A 14,794-nucleotide genomic window follows, 5' to 3' on the forward strand; every position below is an offset into this window, starting at 1 on the left:
ACAATGAAACCGAAGGACAATTTATAGTGTTCAATTAACCTGCCACGCATGTTTTTGGAATGTGGGAGGAAACCGGAGTACCCGGAGAAAACCCACACGGGCACGGGGAGAACATGCAAACTCCACACAGGAAGGCCAGTGCCTGAATCGAACCCTGCACCTCTGCAATGCGAGGCCGACATGCTTGCCAGTTGCCCACCGTGCTGCCTGCGTGATTTTACTATCAGTCAAAATAATCATGTGTTTTTTTTTTCATAATCGTCCAGCCCTAACAGACAGACAGGCAGACAATGTTTAGTCAATGGTGTTCAAGTGCTCCACAGCTTTTCCATGTTTACGGTTGTGATGGGAAAGGTCTTTTTGTCACATAATGTTCAGAGGCAGAGGGGAAGTAAGAGGGAGGGTGTCATAGGAAAAACTAAATCCTTCTGCAGATGCAAAACAGAGAGGCGATGAGAGCGGAGACGCTCCATGAAAGATTGAAGTAAGATGGACACACGTGACATACACGTGAAATTGTCATGCTAATAACATGAATGCTTAACTCTTTTTTTTTTTTTTTGCCCAAGTCAGATTTTTATTTCCAGGAAATTATTCTCCATAGTCAAATGCAGATGTTACGAAAGTGCCCGTTTCAAAGACACAAAATGAGTGCGACAGTCATGCTATCAGCGTGACGATATGACACATGATGATACAAGTGACATACAAATATCGAATTCATTATGAATTAACGACTGCATACAAACTAATTTGAGTTGTATCACCGTCATAGTAATGCAACTCTTGTTAAGAATAAATTGGCACGGTGGACCACTGGTTAGTACGTCCGCCTCAAAGTGCAGAGGTTATGGGTTCCTGGCCTTCTTTTGTGGAGTTTCCATGCTCTCCCCGTGCCTGCGTGGGTTTTCTTCGGGTACTCAGATTTCCTCCCACATTCCAAAAACATGCACGGTAGGTTCATAGATCACTCTAAATTGTCTAGAGGTGCGATTGCGAGTGTGAATGGTTGTTTGTCTATGTGTGCCCTCCGATTGGCTGGCAAGCGGTTCAGGGTGCCCGCAATCAGCTGGGATTGACTCCAGCACATCCGCGACCCTCGTGAGGATAAAGCGGTTGGATGGATGGATTTGGGTTTTTTCCCCCTATGGATCATAATCGTGCAAATCTCATCATTTAATCATATTTTTTCAGATTTCCTTTTCAAGGAAAAAGGTTGTAAAAGTGAGAGTTGTGTATTTTTTTTGAGGGACAAAACAAATAATTTCAGCATAATTAAAGCAAGCGGCGTAAGAATCTGTGCTCGTGCAGTACAGGAGGCTATGCTCAATTTCCAGACAATTTACTATTTTTCATTGGATTGTTTTATATCTTTGTCTGAAACTTGTTTTTTTTTTTCCCAAACAAATATTTCAGGTAATTGTGACTTGACCAGTACACTTGATTGATTATGGCGCATTACCACCAGCATACAAATACGTGTTACATACTGCGGGTCGGAACACAACTCTGACATCAAGCCAGGACAACGTGCAGACAGCCAAAAACATTCTTCTGTACATTTGTTGCCATTTTAAAGGCGTTTTGTTTGCTCAGAATATGCAGGGATGAGCTGCTCAAGTCCTGCTGAATCCGGGCTGCTGTCTTGCGGAGAGCTTGGGGCTAGCTCTAATTGATACCCAGGAGGCTTTCATCCAGCTCTTAAGGAGAAAAAAAAAACCTCACAGCTTTTCTCTTGTCTTTTGCATTTTGCTCACCTCTTCCATCTTTCTTACTCTTTTGTTGTTCAAGCTTTCAACATCCAAAAGAAGCAAGGGTTGAACTCAGGGACGTCCCTAGGGTTTCCCCAACTTCCTGTTAGTATTGTTTGTGTCCCATTGGGACACTTTGAGCATGTTGCGTGTTGATAACCCAAAGGACTTCATCACAACCGAAACCAAAATGCTGTCTTTTTATCAGACTCTTTAATAGTGTGTGTGTTTTTATTTTTATTTTATTTTATTTTTTTTTAAGTACGTTTTTTGGGTCGAGAAATGTCAGGTTGGATTTTACACGGTGCTGGTGCAAACCACTTTTTTCTGCATATTTTTTATCTTTAAAAAAAAAAAAAAATTCAAAAGTTAAGACATAAAAGTTTGGCCAGCCCTGCTCTTAATGACATGGAACAGTTCAATCCAAACATCAAGATGGAGGAGAAGGCGGCAGGAAGCTGACCTGGTATGAAGTCCACCACGGGGTCAGCGGGCGTGACGCCTCCTGCTTCATGCACATGGAACGCACAAGAAAGACACCGTTAAGTGTCAGCGCTTTGTAATATTTTAAAAACCATGGATTTTTCTTCCAGTGAATAGACATACAATAAGTAACCTTCTCGAAAATAAACGGAAATAATCCATGAAGATTGACATAATTTTCTAGAATGAAAAAGGATTTTCTCTGGAAAAATAGTTTTTTTCCTTGATAAAAATGATTTTAATTAAAAAAATTAAAAAATAAAATCCCAGCTTTCTTTCCAAAAATATTAAGAAATTCTAAAAAAACTATTTTTTTAACTCTCCCAAGCACTTTTTTCCCTCATAAAGATGTCTCCTCAGAAAATTGGAAATGTTTAAAGAAAAAAATTATCATCATCACTTCCCCCCCCAAAAAAAATCCTTTCAAAAATGTGATTTTTTTTTCTAAAAATATATATTTTTCTAAAACCATACTTGTCCATTTTTTAATCTTTTTTTCTTCAAACAAGACAACTTCTCTGTATTTTTTAAGAAAAAAAAATGTATGGCATTTTTTATCTGAAAATAATTGTATTTAAAAAGAAGATTTACTATGGCAATATTTGGTGACTTGGCATTTTCAATAGTGCTTCCTCGGTTGAGCTCGAATCTGTCCCAGCTGACTTAAAGCCAGAGGCAGGGATACACACTGAATTGATCGCAAGCCAATGACATGAAACAAATTTACAATTAAAAAAAAAAAAAAGCTGACCTGTTGCAGAGTCATAGACATCGGGATGGTCTGTGTCGGTGTTGGCAGACGGCGTGGTGACGGGCACCGTTTGGGCCGACACTATGGTCGCTCCAAATGTGGTGGAGGGAAGTGTGGCGGTGACCGGTGTGGTGGGCAAGGCCGTGGTCGTGATTTCTGAAGAGAAAACAACAAAAAAGTCAGACACAATTTATCTTGATGCCTATGAAGCCTAAAATTGTTCACCGAAAGAATTATCAGCTGTGATATGACAAAAACATGAAATATCGCCTTGAAAAACCTTTTGCCACACTTAAGAAGAACTTAGCGAAGATAGGCTATCATTGGCTAACACAGCTCAAAAAGGCTAACACGGGCTAAAACACAAGACAGCCTTTCGCAACAATGAAATTTGTGTGCATCCATGTTTACGCACCATCCAGTTCACAGCCTAGCAGCTCCAGTCGTAGGCCCACCCCCTCCATGGTGGCCCTCTCCGGGTAGATTCGGATGAAACGGGTTTGCAGAGGACCCACCGACCTCAGCTCAGGTGTGTCGTGATTCTGATTGCCAGAGAAGATCTAAGAACCACAGGAGAGACTCCCACTAATTAACCAGAGATTTCATTACTGATAATTCACTCAGCTTTTGCGGAAGAAACGGTGTATAATGCCTGTCGGGATTTTGAAGGGGATATGGATCGTAAAAATCTTGCAAAACGCTGCCTTAAACTGTTGATTGGTGTAGAATTACAGTAAAATAAACTGAAAAAAAATGACTTGTCTGGAAGGGGTGCGCCATCATTAGGATGTTGGGGACAATTGTGTAACTTATAAAGTTTGGGAAAGGCTACCTTAAAGTACTTACTAGTACAGAACATATTAGTGGATAGTCAGTATGAGGGAGGAACATCCAGTTCACAGTCTACCAGCGGGAGTGAGACACCTAAGACCCCCTACAGTGCATCCCCTCTCGGCGCCGCCATCTGGAAGGCATGGAGCAGGATGTGGTTCCAGAAGGGCGGGCTCAGGAGATGAAGTGGAGTGTGCAAAGCAATGATATAGATTTCCTCTCTTGGGTAAGAATGAAAGCAACTCCATAGACCCCAGGGCCTTTTTCAGGGGTCTTATTCAATATAATGTGCTCATTCTACATTCCAAACACAAAGTGCACCTGTCAATCAAGTTATGTACACACCTCATTCTAGAACAGAAACCACTATGGTGTACAGTTGCAAGAACAACCATGTTTTGACCTCAAGAAAGACTAACAGCAGGCCGACGGGCACGAAAACGCAGATAAGCGATGTTAACGCTGTTTGGAAATATTAAAACAAACAGATATATGTGACTCAACTGTAAGACAAGAGGCTAAAACACAGCCAGGCGAGGCTAAGATGAGGCCTAGACGGGGTAAAACAAAGCTAAGATAAGCGGAGCATGAGGCTAACAATCTAAAACAAAGCTAAAGATATTAAAGCAGACAAAAACTACAGATAAAACAGATTAAACTGTAAAACAGAAGCTAAAATGAGGCTAAAACACAGGTAAGAGATGCTAACACAAGGTTAATATGGTAAAGGTTAAAACACAGCTAAAGATTCTGAAACAGACAAACGCAGCAGATAAAACTTATTAGTAGATTAAAGTAAAGACAGGCAAAAACACAGCAAGGAGAGGTGGCCCCGAGGTTAATATGAGTTGAAGATGGTAAGACGGAAGCTAACAAAAAAATGTAACACAGCTAAAGATTCTGAAACAGACAAACGCAGCAGATAAAACTTATTAGTAGATTAAAGTAAAGACAGGCAAAAACACAGCAAGGAGAGGTGGCCCCGAGGTTAATATGAGTTGAAGATGGTAAGACGGAAGCTAACAAAAAAATGTAACACAGCTAAAGATACTAAATTACACAAATCATGCAAATAACACAGATTAAATTAAAGATAGAAACTAGGATGCTAAAACACATCTAAGAGAGATGAACATTTTATTTTACACAGTTAACATTTTAGTTCGACAGAGCAGAGCGTCACTGAGAGCTCATTTCTCCACAATCATCACTTGTTATCATTTTACCTCGTGCATCTAAAGCTCAATTCCTGACATTTTCCTCTCACAAGTCTTTGTCTTTACTCGCATGGAAGAAGACATTGTGAGACATTAAAAACACATTCCCAGAAACACAGCTTACATGACTTGAACCACGTCTCTGGACTCGAGTCTATGTGCCATTAATAATAGACGTTTGTTTCACATCAACCAACTCTAATCTAAAATTGACTCCCTCTTGGCATTAGCGTAGCACTGCTGCTTAAAAAAAACATGAAAGATGAAGAGATGATTAAGGGACCAAGGGAAACAAAACTACTAAGTGCTCTTGAAGGTAAACCAGAGTTATTCAATGTCAACTTTACCATCGCCGACTTCGGAAATGTCAGTCCAAAAAATGTTTGAAATGAGACACCGACAGGTTTGGAGCTAAAACACAACTAAAAAAAACACATCATTGGCTAACACATGCTAACTGACGCTAACATCAGCTAAGAACAAAGCTAGATATGCAGATGAAACTGACTAACTAGTAGAAAGAGTGACGAGCTTAGGCTACAACACAGCGAAGAGAAGCTAATATGAGGTTAAAACAGAGCTAAAGATCCTAAAACAGAAAAACAGTGCAGATAAATGACAAAGGATAACATGGGCTAATGCGAAACGGACACAAGCACACTGTTTTCAGCTTTAGTGGACTGACCTTAGGCTTGGTGGTGTTTTCCTCGTTGACCAGGGTCCAGTCTTCTCCATCCAGACTGTGTCCCACCTTGAACTTCTTCATGAAGACATTCTTGTCATAGTGTTTGCCACCCTGAATCACCACGCCGGTGACCATCTTGTCCTGGCCCAGGTCCACCTGACAAAATGTTTTATATTACTGCTAACTCAATCAATCATAACCTTAACCATATCAACCCGAACCAAAAAAAAACAGACCTGACTCTTATCCCTAAACCCTAAACATAGTCAGGTAAGGTTTTCACCTGGAGCCATTCATTCCTGAAGGGCTGCTTGGTCTGTTGGCCGGTCCATCCCGACCTGCCCGTCAACAAACGGGCGTTCTCGGCCACCCAGCCTCGGTTGGCATAGGACGAGGCGCTGATCTGACCGTCCGAGATCTGACCGGACACCATGCCCAACATTCCTGAACATGGGTGGTCTGAATAGGGAAGAAAATTGAGGAATTCTTGAATTGGACTGTCTGGGGCACAGACATCATATATAATAGACACTTCCTCGAGTGGGTTGGCTCATTGCTGCAACACACAACTGTAAAAACTCCTAAATTGTGGCATTCGTAAGTCAAAGGTACCACTGTATGATTTCTATGGTCGGTCTGAATCGAGAGTATCAATATGGTCGAGAACATGTTGCGAGTTGAAATGTCATCTCAGGGGCGTTTGAGTCTGTCGAACAGACTTGCTGGCTGTAGCATTCGAGGCCACTCGACCCAGAGGCTACGCTTCAATCTGTTCGACAGAGTGGACGCTTGGTTTTCCAGCAAATACACTCACACATCACTTTGGTGTGGCGTTTTTCCATTTGAGAGAGATGAGAAAACTGGCAAATGGATGACCTGAGGTTCGACAGCCGTAGAGCTCGAAGCGCATGCAGATGCCTTGTTCCCAGGACATGGGCCGGATGCGAATGTAGCGGGCCAAAGTCGGCTTGGGCAGTAAGGAGCGAGCCTCGTCTGTCGGGTTGTGGTTCCCTTGGAAGATCTGAAAATGAGATGGAAGCAATGTTATTTATCCCCGATGGTTAAAAAGTGTAGGCAAATTTTTGGGGCGGTAGGGAATTTGGCGTTAGCCTTCAATCTGATAAACGTCATTCTGTGTTGGTAGCAATTAGGAAAAAAAAAAAAACTTGTACATGTTTGTCTTTGAAGGACCCCTGGAAACAACCAAAATGAGCCTTGAATGCCCACTTTGAAAAAAGATGACTGGCTTCTTGTTTGTTTCTCAACATGACTTCTAACTTTTTTGTGGGGCTAATGTTGATGTGGTTTGTTTGCTAAATTTCATGTTGCCAAGTAAAAATAGCTTCTAAAAATCAATTATTAGAGTTTTGTGTTTAATAATCATCAAAACTGGGCGGCAAACTTTTTTTGTATGTCCTAGTTTTCGTACGATGTGCTTTTCAATGAGTTTTTTTCTTATTTTTGCTGAAATTTTGTCCCACTTTTCATACATCCGCGTTAGTTTTGTGCAAAAAACACTGCATAACTCGGCTGTTTATTTCCCAGAATCGATGAGCGTTCAGCCAAAGCATTTTGTAAATTGTGTGAAAGGGTTCAACATACGTCAAATTCCACACTGAAGCTTTTATTCACAAAACAAGGTAATGTCAAGCCTCCCAGTTTGCTCTGCAACACTCAAGCAACATCTGCCCAACACCTTGTCAAAGGTCAGACCTTCAAAATAAAAGCAATATACAATAAATATTATAGACAACCAAATTTGTCAACATTAATACCCATAGAGTTATTATTAATGTTCATTCTGTTGTTTTTAAGATTGTATTTGGATTTTGGGAGTATTTTGCTTTTCTTTTACATTGTCATTGTTGTCGTCGCCTTATATCAGCCATGTTCCTTAAGGCGGGGGGATGGGCGAGGGGGCGCATTTACATTTTAAGTTCATTCATCTACACTATCTATAACAAATAAAGAGAAGGAAAAAAGTTTCATCACACTATTGGATCACATGATGGCTTATTTAACAGTTGCACTCAATAAACAAGCAAAAAATAGCGTGTGGCTGCTAAACCACCACACGGCCCCCCCCAAAAAAAGAGAATGGTGAAACTGTTGTACTGATACGCCTTTATTTTAAAGGCCTGACTTTTGACAGGACGTGACGCCGACGTTGCCACAATTTGTCTCAGTGTGACAAATCAAACAGGGAGGCCTGATATTGCCTTGAGTCTCTTGGTTTTGTTTTTAAAGCTACAGTTACTCTCTATTAAATGTATTTTTGTTACAATTTTGGCTGTGTGGAACAGATACATTCAAATTTACATTTACATGGGATTTTGTACAATGTGGTTTTAGTCAGACCTTCTGGAAGGGACAACTCATGAAAACTGAGGTTCCACTCTCCAAAAAAAAAAAAAAGACTTGAGTGAATGTTGACCTTCTGTTTAGAGCCGTCCTTCACTGTCACCCAGTCCTCGCCGTTGGAGCTCAGATCGACCTTGTAGGAGCGGACAAAGTAGTGCTTCTTGGTCTCTTTCGAGATGGCTCCTTGTGTGCTGATGGCCGTGATGAACCTCAGGAAGCCCAAATCCACCTAAAGAAGAACAGCAACGGTAATTGCCCGAGAGATTCTATCCGAGCACGACATTCATTTGAACCACACAGATGGACAGTGCTTAATTGCCAAACATTTGCGTTTCGGTCATCGTTTGTGGGAGGAAGATGGCAGCCAAGTTTGACAAATCACCATGCAACATGAAATTCTATTAAGATAATGCCGACCTGAAGGCGCCCCCCTGCTGGCAGAAATGTAAATGCCATAAGGCTTGGTGATGTAGTTGTGATGCAGTGAGTGTGTGCTCGTGCATGTGTGTGTCACATAAGAGCAATGTGCGGGAGTTTGTCGCCCGCTACAACTGTACATGCATGCGTGGGAACCAACTCTGCAGCAATTATACGGCTGTCTGCACGCATCACTAATGACTAGTGCCTGACCTCTACCACGTGTTGTTGTTTTGTATGCATTTGAATATGTGTGTGTGCGTGTGTGTGTATACTAAGAGCTTTTGTTGTATCAACTTTACTTGGCAGTGAGCAAAATAAGGGCATTTATTTTATAACGCCATCGCTCCCACAGTGCATGCAATTGTGTGTATTTGTGCGTGTCAACACACGGAAAACAAGTATGTCCTGTTAAAATAAATGGCTCACAAGAGAAAAATGACATCAGAGCGACTCCAGGCTACATTTTTATTGCACACGGAATGAAAATGTGATCTTAGAAGACCGCCAGATATGCTGGAGATGTTTTATCTACTCGGATTAGAAGAGAGAGATATTTATCATCAAAGACGACGTATGAAATATGCAATATCGGTTGCGTGCGGAAAATGGTAGAACTTATCTGAAATGAGGAATATTTCACGAGGTCGAGAATGCGGGCTTCCCAACGCCCGTCTTATCGCTGAACATTTCCTCAGATGCTGTTCACGCTTGCGCTGAAGCTAATCTATTTTCCGACTTGACATGTGCATCGTACTGTCGAACCGCAAGAGTCTCCAAAATGTACTTTGTCATTGTTATATCTTACAAACGCCGCGTTTCGGATGGAAATACATGCTGTTTTCAGTCATCCAAGTTTGGTGGCGTCCAGCAACTCAACATTTGGAGTGTTGCTCATCTGTCAAGGATAAGATAAGAACTTCAAATTTGGTAGCAGTTGGATAAAATCTCCAGTACTTTTAGACAGGGCTCTGGCCTCCCTTCATTTCAGCATAGTGCCCGAGTTAAAAAAGGAAAATAATCTGAAGGAAGAGTTAGTCTTTGAAGGAGCCCTGGAAGTTGTCCAAAATTCCCCTAAAACGGCGTTTTAATGCAATTTAAATGAGAGCCTTCCTCTGTCTTTGGGTGTGGCTTCTTGCGACTTTTTTTGTGGGTTTGTCGACTAACATACTTGTCGCTAAGTGAAATGGGCTCAGGCAGCTGAATTAAAATAAATAAATACCGGTAAATAAATTTAGTGAATGGTAGGTCTTCAATTTGATCAAAGTGGTCTTCAAAAAAGGTTTTATAAGCGGCTCCCTGAGAGGGACAGCAACATCTTCCTCTGGCCGCCAGCTGTTGCGGTCGTTATTTCGCATTTCAGTACGGTAGTAGGTCGGAACTACATTCCGAACAGTTCCTGCACCCATCGAGCCAGTGAGGCTAATTGATCTTCCATCTTTCAAACCCTTGGCAACGTCGCGGCTCACGTACGCACTCTCAAGTAGCGCAGGATACAGGCGGCTCTTGCTAGCAGCATGCCTAATGGAACGGAAAAAAACCAAAACAAAACAATGCTTTTCTTCCTGCCAAAACAGGATGCTGCCTCTGGTGATAGGGAGAGAAAAAGCTTTAGTTTGAAGAAGACCCGCAATTCTAGACGACACTTTGTAGCTGAACACATCACTTTCAGGCTATTTCAACACTTAATGTAAATCATTTTATATTTTTCATATTTGTGGGCTTAGTATGGTTTTCCTTCCTTCTGATTTTCATCGGACATGTAACGTAGATTGGTACCTCTACTTACGAACGTCTTTTCATACGAATTTGTCAAGTTACGAAACGCCTCAACAGGAAAATATTGCCTTTTGTTACAAAAGACATTTCAAGATACAAAAGTTAAAAAATAAAGTATGGGCTGCTACTCGCAGCTCTGAGTTTCCTGAACGTAACATACTTAGAGCTGCTCTATCATTGGCTACTACCTAGCATCTTCCTGGCATCCTATTCGCTAAGAGGGACTTCTACCGTACGTGTCTATGTGTGTAGATAGATAAATGTGTCTATGCAGCGACCTCGTCAATCGCCCCTCGGGCCATGAGGTGTTCCGATAGTTTTACGTAAATGTGAATCATCCAGTGTTCACCTGTCGGGCAGTCGCTCACTATGCTGTTTGCCTTGGACATCTTCGAAGGATTGTTAAAATCCGACAAAAGCAAACGTCCTTGGATCAGTTCTTTACAAAATACCAGGCAAAAACCACTTCTGAGAGAGAACATGAAGTTAAAAGTTAAATGACCATCATTTTTATTTTCATCTTTACTCTATTCTTTGTTTTTTCCTTTCCGCACATCTCACATTTATTGTACAATAATCTAATTGTAACATGTATTTGTTACATATTTTGATGCATTTTTATGCTTAAGAAAACATGCATGTCTGAATTTTGGGGGGCGTGGAACGGATTAGGGCATTTACATGGAAAACGCGTCTCTCCTTACAAAATTTTCTAGTTAAGAAATTTCTTCCAGAACCAATTAATTTCTTAACTGTATCATAATGTCATTCTCTTAATGGAAATATCGCTAAATATGGTTACTCACAATAATATAGTATGCAGTTTGATGGCAAATTTTAGTCTGTTAAATTGTTGATAAAATAAAAATGTTAATCAGTTGAGTATCGTGTTTACTGGGGTCAGAACGGTACACTAGACGGGACATTTGGGCCACGTTTTTTCGGTGTGGTCCATTCATGTTCTATTTCAATAACTATTCAAATGTAACAGTCGGATTAAGCATGGCTTAAATGGTCATGCCTGCAGGGTGGCGGAGAGGGGATGTACAACGGTTGCGCAAGTGGCATTTTGTATGGTTTCATTTGTTATACCAATTAACCATTCAAAAGAGTTGAGAAAGGGGACATTTCCTCCCCTTCTCCCCAGAGGAAGCACTTATGACATACTTATTTTATTTATTTCTGAATTGTGTGCAAGTTGATCCAAGTTCATTCAAGATACTTTTTGGACATTGACTCTCCACAGGCCGTGACACTTGACAATGTTCATGGGAGACTTTTTTTTTTTTTTTTTTTGGGTCGTTGAACTTTTCACAAGGCGGTGCACACACGAGGCCCAAACATATTCTCCAGATGGTAACATCTTCCTGATGGCGTCAAAGAGATCCTCAGGACGTCTATAAATACCTCTGGCAGTTCAGTGGGGGAAAGGAAGCCTTTCCTGGGCTTTCTTTGCATTGTGGCTACAATAGCAATGTAATTGTGCGATGCAAAAGATTCAAGCCTGGAGACTTTTTCAGACCTTAAAGGTCGCTTTGATCAAATGTAAGACCTCTCCCTAAATAATCCTTATCACTGTCACCTAATCGTTCAGTCCAGCATTTAAAGCCATGAGCTGAATTTTCGTTATTGTTCTTGATTTACAGAAAAGTGGGTTGCGACTTAATTACGAGAGGAAAACGTAGGTCGCAAGTTGACAACAGCTGTGAACCGCTGCTTAAAAACCTCCAAAGTCTCTCGAGTGGATCCGAGCTAAGAATTGCCCGTGTTGTTCAGCGAAGGGCACAACATGGCGGTCCTGGGCGACCACTCTTCATTCATCTTCCTTGAAGGGTAAAAGTTGCAATGGCCCGCTAACATGCTCTCCTCGCCTCACCCACAAACATGCGAATTATTCATGGAGCGCCATTCATGTTTTATGGAAACCAGTTCGGATGTAGCGGTCACAGTGTTGCGGTGATGTCACACTGACATCTTTAAACTGATGATCACATAGAACGGAGGAGTTGACCTCAATGTTTAAAAGCCTGCGCTGCGAACTCAAACTGTAACGTAGCAATGATGTCATTCATTTTTGCTTGTTTAAATGAAACAATGACAGTTCACAAAAAATGCATTTCATTTTCACAAAGTTCAAGCAGCGATCAAGTTCAGCGTGCTTTAATCTTGTGTTAGCTAACAAATGGGCATTGTTAAGAGTTTTAATTTCATTTTGGTTTCCAGCCGACCTGGATTAGCCACCAGTCAATCAGCATCTGATTCATGCTGGGTTTACACTGAACAATTTTCATACTTTCAGACTACAGTTTTTTTTTCTTCCTGGCTCAAATTGAGGCAGAGGCGGTACCGTCCTGACAATGTGCAATGACGTGCGTGTATTCTGTAAATTCAACTGACTCACTTACTTTGACAGGAAACACACTTTAAAACTCATTCAGTACCAGCCAGTTCTGGACCAAGTCTGAAAAGACGTTTAAAAACGTCTTTGGGAGTGAATGAGTTCAGAGTTCCAATTAGATTCTGACTATTACCATGTTAAAGCATTCGCTTTGCTTCCAATGACTTGAGTCGTCTTCAGCGATGTCACTTTCCATCAATTTAAAATGGAGCAAGCAAACGAGAGGGCTTTATAAATGTTTCAAAATGAAATGATGACACACGCAGAAAAAAGTCCAGCCCAATGCCCTGACAACGAGAAACAAACCTTTTAACCTCTCTGACTGTCCGCTTAATTCCCAGAGGGTCGTTCGAGCCCAGTAGCCCGTGAGAAGTCCCCAGACAGACAATAGAGCATCAGCACCACCGCTAATACTCTGCCCACGCCGACTTCCTGTCCACTTCCTGTTTCCTGCGCCATTGTGCGGCTTCCTCGATGAGTTCCTGTCTTGCACAATGGGAGCAGGCCTCGAGACAGCCTCCATCTCAGGGGCCGATCATCCTTAAAAATATCTGTCGGACCCTTTGGACCTGATGCCGTACCTAGCTGGACAGTCTCGCTAATATCCGGATGCATAAAAAAAAGTTAGATCTATTCAGGATATTATTCGGGGAACTAAATTACCTTTTGGGGTTCTTGAACATACCCAGTCGGTTGCCTGAGGCTTTACACTTTTCGGTCTTTCAATTTTCTAAGGATGACAGTAAGCTAACGTGCCACATGCTTGTAAACAGGGACGAGCGCAAGCGCAGACAATGCTTAGGCAAGCGGCTTCGCCATGAAAATTTCATGCAGATTTTCCGCTTTAACGTGCAGGAGAAATGCTGCAAATGAGTGAACAATGTTCAGGTTTCGCATCAACAATGTTCTCGCCGCATGTGAACAAAATCTCTACGGTGTTGTTTGGCTTCAAGCCGAGGACTGGCCAAAAAAATGACATCATTACTGTTGTCATTTTTTTTTTTTTTTTTTAGTTTGAATCCAGTTGGGAGGTGGAGAGCATCTGACGACTGAAAAGCTCACTTTGAGAGATGCTAGAGGATATTCTCGTTCATCCAGTTCATTGAATCGATGGCGAGCGATTTTGAGAGCCAAGCCCAATTTTGAAACCCTACCCAAATGTTCAACTTGACTAGACTAATTCTAATCTAACATCCTACCTTTGTCTTAATACTATAATTTAAAACCCTAAACCGGGTTTGAAACTTTCATCTCGGATTGAAACTGAAATCCTGTCTTGAAACCCTAATTTAAACCAAAGCCCCTGTCTGAAAACGGTAATTCTGGCTTGAAACCTATTTTGAAAACCCTAACCCTTTCTTGAGACCAAAATGACACACACCTTCATTTGAAACTGCAATTTCAAAACCCTAATCCTTGTTTGCAACCCTAACAGTGGTTTCAAACCTCAAATTCAAACCCTAACCCATGTTTGAAACCCTAAAGCTTTTTTCGAAACCCTACCGTGAAACCTTGACTCAATTTTGAAACTCAAACCCAGGCTTGAATCCCTAACCCTTGTTTGAAACCCTAAAATTAGTTTCAAACGCGAACATCCACTTGTAACGCTAATTTGAAGAGTGCAATCAGAAGGCGGAGGCACTGACCTGGATCCACTCGCGTACGGTGTCATCGGATGGCGTCCATCCGTTCTGCCGATAGTTGAGGCGAGAGCGTTCCGGCGACCAGTTATTGTTGTACTGCGAGGAGGCGCTGATTTGCTCGGAGGAAATCTCACCCGACTCCATGCCGAGAGGCTCCGAACACGAGAATTCTGACACAAGCACACGGCAGCCAACGTTAGGGCTTTGACGTCCGCCAAGGCTTTGGCATTTGCCAGTTGGGCCTTTCACACTAACAACGTTCAGTGCGAAAGGCAACGACACCAAATGCAAAGTTAACTTGGCCTTGGAACCCTAATTTCTAACCCTAACTCTTGCATTGAGCTATCCCTGGCTTCAGACCAAATTGTAAACTCTAACCATTGTTGGAAATTTTATCCCAGGCTTCAAACCCCATTTTAAACTCCTAAAACTGGCTTGACACCTTACTATGAATCTCTCATCCTCATTTGAAACCCAC

General features: G+C 41.7%; 1 protein-coding gene across 2 annotated transcripts in view; it reads right to left on the bottom strand.

Annotated features, from left to right (window-relative positions):
• Positions 1-14,794, bottom strand: part of LOC109529500 (neuropilin-1a-like) — a 37,697-nt gene that overhangs the window by 5,505 nt on the left and 17,398 nt on the right. Inside the window, exons 6-13 of one of the 2 annotated variants that reach the window (XM_019892895.1) lie at positions 14,320-14,486; positions 8,153-8,308; positions 6,595-6,739; positions 6,002-6,177; positions 5,719-5,874; positions 3,401-3,545; positions 2,986-3,141; positions 2,215-2,256 (exon numbers count right to left, since the gene is read on the bottom strand). In XM_019892895.1, the coding sequence (XP_019748454.1) occupies positions 2,215-2,256; positions 2,986-3,141; positions 3,401-3,545; positions 5,719-5,874; positions 6,002-6,177; positions 6,595-6,739; positions 8,153-8,308; positions 14,320-14,486 (1,143 nt within the window). Of the gene's footprint in view, positions 1-2,214; positions 2,260-2,985; positions 3,142-3,400; positions 3,546-5,718; positions 5,875-6,001; positions 6,178-6,594; positions 6,740-8,152; positions 8,309-14,319; positions 14,487-14,794 lie in introns of both variants that reach the window. The other variant, XM_019892894.1, reaches the window with a different exon arrangement.

The sequence above is a fragment of the Hippocampus comes genome, unplaced genomic scaffold (assembly GCF_001891065.2).
Source record: "Hippocampus comes isolate QL1 unplaced genomic scaffold, H_comes_QL1_v1.1 scaffold255, whole genome shotgun sequence".
In the NCBI taxonomy this organism is placed as follows: Eukaryota; Metazoa; Chordata; class Actinopteri; order Syngnathiformes; family Syngnathidae; genus Hippocampus; species Hippocampus comes.